The sequence below is a fragment of the Pomacea canaliculata genome, linkage group LG7 (assembly GCF_003073045.1).
Source record: "Pomacea canaliculata isolate SZHN2017 linkage group LG7, ASM307304v1, whole genome shotgun sequence".
Taxonomy (NCBI): Eukaryota; Metazoa; Mollusca; class Gastropoda; order Architaenioglossa; family Ampullariidae; genus Pomacea; species Pomacea canaliculata.
In genome coordinates, this window is record NC_037596.1 from 10,357,853 (window position 1) to 10,364,685 (window position 6,833).

The 6,833-nt window shown below is 51.0% G+C and overlaps 1 protein-coding gene across 1 annotated transcript; it reads left to right on the forward strand.

Moving 5' to 3' along the window:
- Window positions 1-4,638: 4,638 nt before the first annotated feature.
- On the forward strand, window positions 4,639-6,613 carry LOC112568529 (myosin heavy chain, embryonic smooth muscle isoform-like). The gene is made up of 2 exons (XM_025245842.1): window positions 4,639-4,754; window positions 5,217-6,613. Exons 1-2 carry the CDS (start codon window positions 4,639-4,641, stop codon window positions 6,016-6,018), a joined length of 918 nt encoding a protein of 305 aa, XP_025101627.1. The 3' UTR covers window positions 6,019-6,613.
- The last annotated feature ends 220 nt before the right edge of the window (window positions 6,614-6,833 follow it).

Below are 6,833 nucleotides of genomic sequence, written 5' to 3' on the forward strand. Positions count from 1 at the left end.
TCAATAAAGAGTGCAGCTAGAGTTGCTTCATGTGGGCCAGAGGAGATAGCGCAAATGCAGGAACAGGACGACACTTTACAACGCGTCCGCCGCCTGGCGAGAGACGGTCAGGTGACATCTCAGCGAGGCAGGGAGAGTTTCGTTCCTGCGTAAGAAAGGACTGTTGTGGCGGGTCTACATAGGAAGGAAAGGGGACAGGACACAAACAGTTGGTTGTTTCCCCAGCCTTTAAGGCACGAAGTGCTACGTGTGGCCCACGAGGCGCCCATGGTGGGACATGTGGGGGCAAGGGGACGCGGGACAGAATATGGTATGAGTTTTACTGGCCGGGCATGTGTAAAGATGTCCGGCGCTTTTGTGCGTCTTGCGACACGTGCCAGCGCACAAAATCCCAAAAGGAAGGCTGAAGAAAAGAATATATCTGAGAGGTTAGATATTGAACGTGATCAGATTGGGAGGGAAAGTAGGGAAAAGAAACAAAGATTTTGAACTTGACGTGCAACCCCGATGAACCTCAAAGAGGAGGTGCATCAGCCGGAGCGTGTTTCGCCAGCAGCCGGCCCGAGAGCTAGAAGACTTAGAAGATGAGCGTCAGTCAGCAGAAGATGCAAAACTGCGTTTGGAAGGGACACGCAGGCTCTGAAACGCTCAGTATTGACGTGATGTTGCTGGTCGTGAGGAGCTGGATGAGGAGTCTAAGAGACCATTGCTTAAACAGATACGAGAAATGGAAGCGGAGCTTCGGGATGTGCGCAAGCAGAGAACCACAGCAGTAAAAGCTCGCAGTAAGTTGCAAGGTGATTTGCAAGGCTTAGAGAAGGAAGTGGAGATGACCAGACAAAGTGAAGGAAGAGGCTGCTAAGCAGTACAAAAAGCTGGCAGCTCAGATGGAGGACTGTCAGCACGTAGTCGAAAGGCCACGCATTGCGCTGGAGGAAATGGCTGCTGCCGTAAAAGAAATGGCAAAGCGAATGAAGAAAATTGGAAACAAAGCAGGAGGAGATACAGGACTTGCTTCAAGTGAATGCGAACACAGGACGAGAACACGAAGAAACCCGAATGCTTTTGAATCACGTGAGGAAGGAAATTGGAAAAGAGGACGATTAAGCTCGACAAGTTAGTGTCCAATGAAAAACGCCAACCTGGGTTAGATCAGGTCAAGAAGGTTGTGGCCGGCGAAAAAGGGCGAACGTCCTCACGGCTGGAAACGGACAGGAGATCACATGTTGTCAATAGGAAAGGATGTGCGCAGCGGCAATAGTGAGCAAAGCGACTCTCGTCTCAGGTAGCCATCGTAGGGGGAGGACAACATGGAAGCAGGACTTTCTGAGCAGGTCGTTCCTCCCTTTCAGGCTGACAGTTCCCTTGTTTCCCTATCCCGTCGTCCTTTTTAGCTACGGTGTCCATCACCCCATTTCTACGCTTTCTGCGTGCGGCAAGAAGCAACGCGTTACAAGCTGCTTGCATAGGTCTTAATAGAGTGAATTAGTTTTGAAGGTTCTGTCAGTTTGTGGGCGTGGCGCCTTCTAGTTGGGATTTCTGTGGTGGTTTTTCTTCCAAGAGCTCTTTCTTCAATCTTGACACGCGATGATTTTTGAACTTCGCGTAGCTTCATCCTAAGGAAGGGATATGTCGCGTGTCAGCGATTTGTGCTGTCATCCTTGCATGCCTCCCATACTGAGCTCGCCCATCGTTAGGGGTGTTTTCTTCACGCTTTTGTCCCCTCTTTGTCTTACTTCTTGCGCGCTCGCGCACAGCTTCCTTGATGCGACATTTTACTCTTTTCCTTCTTTGACGTCATGGGTAGTGGTCATCAAGTAACAGACGTGGACCGTGGCCATGACAGTCAGAGTTTTTTCATTTTTGTATCGACCGATCTGCCACAGCCGTTTTGGGTGAGTAGAGACCCATTCTGTCAGGTTCCACACCCATTCTAGTCTGTAAGGGGCCTTTGGGTTGCGGTGGAAGTGCAAGTGAGAGAATCTTTTTATGTTCAAAGCAATATTCAGATGTTTGCATGCAAGATGTGTACTTTGCTAGGTTAACGTTCGTGATTGCCGGGTCGCGATGCTTGTAGCGCGTACTCGTTTCCCGTTGTATGGATTTGTGTAAGATCAACATTAGATTTTTGACGAATCTTAGGATTAGTCCGATGGTCGGATATATGTATCGGTGTGAAAATATTGTTTTAGAAATTGAGCAGTTTCGGGACGCCTGTTGATTGTAAGAATTGTTTTATCTACAGGCTTATTTTTCGTTCTTTTCACTCTTCCACCTGTTGTTGTTTTTCGCTCTTCCTTCGTGTCACCGTGTCTTCACATCCTTTGTTCGCATTGCTGTCCGACATCGTGTCGAGCGTCCATCCTGCACCATCATCATCATCTCGTTGGCGAGTGAACTCGCGACCCTGCTGCACCAGTGTACGGAAAGGCTTTCGACTGAACACCTAGAGCAGAAATCTTCGAGCAGAAGCTCACGAGGCCAGTGGCCGGCCAACATCATCGCATCTGGACGAGAAGACAGAGGGGTGGGGGTACGTCGTTAGAGCGGCAAGCAAGGCCAGAGGGCGGGCTGCCGTCTGTGGACATCTTCAACGGACTTCTAAACTGTCACCCCGCAGTGCATGCGGGTGATGTATTGTGTATACGGTGACTGAGACTCGCCTGTGCACAGGGCAGCTGATTTGTCTTATTTTAATTTATCTATTTTTTGTTTGTTGGATTGTTCGCGCTGATCTATATTTGTTCATGTGAGAGTGTGGAATGTTTGATTTTTGATTCCTATCAGTATTATTTTTTGTGGCTATTAAATTAGTTTTGTTTGTTACGTGAATTTTGTCTTTGTCATTTCTGTGTATGGTCTGCGCTCAGTTGAAGTTCGACTGGATTCGTCGCGGTCACGCGACAAATGGTGGAGATGCGGGGTATAACAACCCTACCCTAAAATCCTCGAACCCTTGAGCGTGGACTTGTCCTGTCTTGTAACGTCCGTATACTTAGCTGGAGTGTGGTGCGCAGTCTGTGCGCAGCGTGTGAGGTTGTACGGCTGTGTCATTCCCATCGGGGCCGGGCGGGCTGGTGGTGTGGAATCTTCGCACGCTCATCCAGGCTTCTTGTGTTTTTATCAGGTCGGTCGATCGTTGTTGCTGCGACGACGTGGCGGACTGCGCGGAGGTTGGCCCGTGTGGTATCTCACATATTTTGTTGGAACTGTGGGCTGTCCTTTCTGTCTGCTCTGACAGCTCAACGGTAGGTAGAACGTTGCCGATCGTCTCCGCGAAGATTTGTTTGGGGTTAAATTTGTCTTTTTTATTTTATCTAACATGACCAGGGGGAGAGGGGCAGTGGCTGCACGCACGCGTGTACATGTGGCTTCGCGCAGCGAGGATGAAAGTGAAGCGTCGCCCGAACTTCGAGCTTCACCTCCTCTGTCTGCGTCGCCCGAAGGTCAGTCCGGGGAAACGGTGCTGGAAGGTATATGCGCCTTGGTAGAGAGGCGGGGCTGACGGGTAGGGAACTGTTGGAGTTCGCCACGGGGCGAGAAGAGGCTGAAAGGGAGGAAAGGACCCGGCGAGAAGAAAGGAGGAAAGGACCCGGCGAGAAGAAAGGGAGGAAAGAATCAGACGGGAAGAGAGGTGAGAGAGCAGAAAGAATTCGGATGCAGGAACTCTGCAACGAGTTGAACGTAGCCAAAATAAGTAGCGATGGCAAGAGGCAAGATGCGTTAGACATGGAGTTTCAACCGATGCGCCTTAAGATGCCACCATTCGAGGAGGATGATGACTCGAAACCTACCTTTGTCAGTTTGAACGGTGTGCCAAGCTGCAGAGATGGGATATCAGCTCATGGGCGACAAGGCTGGCAATGTTACTCAAAGGGAAGGCCAGGACGTTTGCGTGGGCTTAACGACGAAGACGCCCAGGATTACGCAAAACTGAAAGTCGCCCTGCTGACCAGGTTCCGGCTGACAGCTGAAACCTACAGACGAAGGCTTCGTGCCTCAAGGCGTGAAGGGAGAGACATTCCCACAATATGTAGCCAGGGCCCGGCTATATTTAACACGCTGGGTTGAGCTGGCGGGTAAGAACATACAGTAGAAGATCTCAGAGACTTGATACTAATGGAGCAGCTTATAGACGGCGTGCCCCTCGAGTTAGCCACATTCATCGCGAGCGAGCACCCAAAAGCGTGGAAGATGCGGCAATTCTGGCCAGCAGTTCTCGGAGGCAAGGGAAGCTGCACGGTGGCATCGCACACCTACCACATCATGCCACCAGGAAGGCGAGCAAAGGGAACGACGAGATGAGTATCGTCATTCCTATGGCCAGAGCCAGGAACGCAAAACCTGTTTTCATTGCGGAAAAATGGGCCATATCAGGAAGGACTGCCCACGTGGAAGGATACTGGAGCGCCGACAACAAAAGAGGCCGTCATACGGACGATCAACATCATCGATGAAGGGAAGCTAGCACTGTGTACAGAGTGCACCCAAAGTGTAAAGACGGCCAGTTTCAGAAAGGCCGTTCGAGTGAACAACCGCCGGGCCACTGCGCTGCGAGACACGGGGGCAGACATGCTGTGCATCCGGAGCAACCTTATCCCGACCCATGCCTCACGGGTCGTAAACGGCTGATACGCTATGCAAAACTCAGGGTCGATGTACGCCCCAGTGGCCTTAGTCTATTTGGAATCCCCCTATTACCGTGGAAAGCAGAGGCGGCGCTCATCCCAGGCTTGTGGAGGAAGTGGTCATCGGTAACACACTCAGGACCGAGCTGGGCGAAGAACTGCAGGTGCCGGTGTACGAAGAGAGGCCAGGCAGGTGCACACTGGTGCAGACCAGGGCTCAGCTGACGGAAGAACATGGATGGAGGTGTCAATAAAGAGTGCAGTAGAGTTGCTTCATGTGGGGCCAGAGGAGATAGCGCAAATGCAGGAACAGGACGACACTTTACAACGCGTCCGCCGCCTGGCGAGAGACGGTCAGGTGACATCTCAGCGAGGCACAGGGAGAGTTTCGTTCCTGCGTAAGAAAGGACTGTTGTGGCGGGTCTACATAGGAAGGAAGGGGACAGGACACAAACAGTTGGTTGTTCCCCAGCCTTTAAGGCACGAAGTGCTACGTGTGGCCCACGAGGCGCCATGGTGGACATGTGGGGGCAAGGGGGACGCGGGACAGAATATGGTATGAGTTTTACTGGCCGGGCATGTGTAAAGATGTCCGGCGCTTTTTTGTGCGTCTTGCGACACGTGCCAGCGCACAAATCCCAAAAGGAAGGCTGAAGAAAAGAATATATCTGAGAGGTTAGATATTGAACGTGATCAGATTGGGAGGGAAAGTAGGGAAAAGAAACAAAGATTTGAACTTGACGTGCAACCCGATGAACCTCAAGAGGAGGTGCATCAGCCGGAGCGTGTTCGCCAGCAGCCGGCCCGAGAGCTAGAAGACTTAGAAGATGAGCGTCAGTCAGCAGAAGATGCAAAACTGCGTTTGGAAGGGAACACGCAGGCTCTGAACGCTCAGTATGACCGTGATGTTGCTGGTCGTGAGGAGCTGGATGAGGAGTCTAAGAGACCATTGCTTAAACAGATACGAGAAATGGAAGCGGAGCTTCGGGATGTGCGCAAGCAGAGAACCACAGCAGTAAAAGCTCGCAGTAAGTTGCAAGGTGATTTGCAAGGCTTAGAGAAGGAAGTGGAGATGACCAACAAAGTGAAGGAAGAGGCTGCTAAGCAGTACAAAAAGCTGGCAGCTCAGATGGAGGACTGTCAGCACGTAGTCGAAAAGGCACGCATTGCGCTGGAGGAAATGGCTGCTGCCGTAAAAGAAAATGGCAAGCGAATGAAGAAATTGGAAACAAAGCAGGAGGAGATACAGGACTTGCTTCAAGTGAATGCGAACACAGGACGAGAACACGAAGAAACCCGAATGCTTTTGAATCACGTGAGGAAGGAAATTGGAAAAGAGGACGATAAGCTCGACAAGTTAGTGTCCAATGAAAACGCCAACCTGGGTTAGATCAGGTCAAGAAGGTGTGGCCGGCGAAAAAGGGCGAACGTCCTCACGGCTGGAAACGGACAGGAGATCACATGTTGTCAATAGGAAAGGCATGTGCGCAGCGGCAATAGTGAGCAAAGCGACTCTCGTCTCAGGTAGCCATCGTAGGGGAGGACAACATGGAAGCAGACTTTCTGAGCAGGTCGTTCCTCCCTTTCAGGCTGACAGTTCCCTTGTTTCCCTATCCCGTCGTCCTTTTAGCTACGGTGTCCATCACCCCATTTCTACGCTTTCTGCGTGCGGCAGAAGCAACGCGTTACAGGCTGCTTGCATAGGTTTAATAGAGTGAATTAGTTTTGAGGTTCTGTCAGTTTGTGGGCGTGGCGCCTTCTAGTTGGGATTTCTGTGGTGGTTTTTCTTCCAAGAGCTCTTTCTTCAATCTTGACACGCGATGATTTTTGAACTTCGCGTAGCTTCATCCTAAGGAAGGGGATATGTCGCGTGTCAGCGATTGTGCTGTCATCCTTGCATGCCTCCCATACTGAGCTCGCCCATCGTTAGGTGTTTTCTTCACGCTTTTGTCCCCTCTTTGTCTTACTTCTTGCGCGCTCGCGCACAGCTTCCTTGATGCGTCATTTTACTCTTTTCCTTCTTTGACGTCATGGGTAGTCGTCATCAAGTAACAGACGTGGACCGTGGCCATGACAGTCAGAGTTTTTCATTTTTGTATCGACCGATCTGCCACAAGCCGTTTTGGGTGAGTAGAGACCCATTCTGTCAGGTTCCACACCATTCTAGTCTGTAAGGGGCCTTTGGGTTGCGGTGGAAGTGCAAGT

Excerpts from the sequence above, each read along its gene's own strand:
- LOC112568529 (XM_025245842.1), top strand. The coding sequence starts at position 4,639 with ATGCAAAACTCAGGGTCGATGTACGCCCCAGTGGCCTTAGTCTATTTG. Across the intron at positions 4,755-5,216 it reads TGTGGAGGAAGTGGTCATCG|ATGTCCGGCGCTTTTTTGTG; the intron begins GTAACACACTCA and ends GCATGTGTAAAG.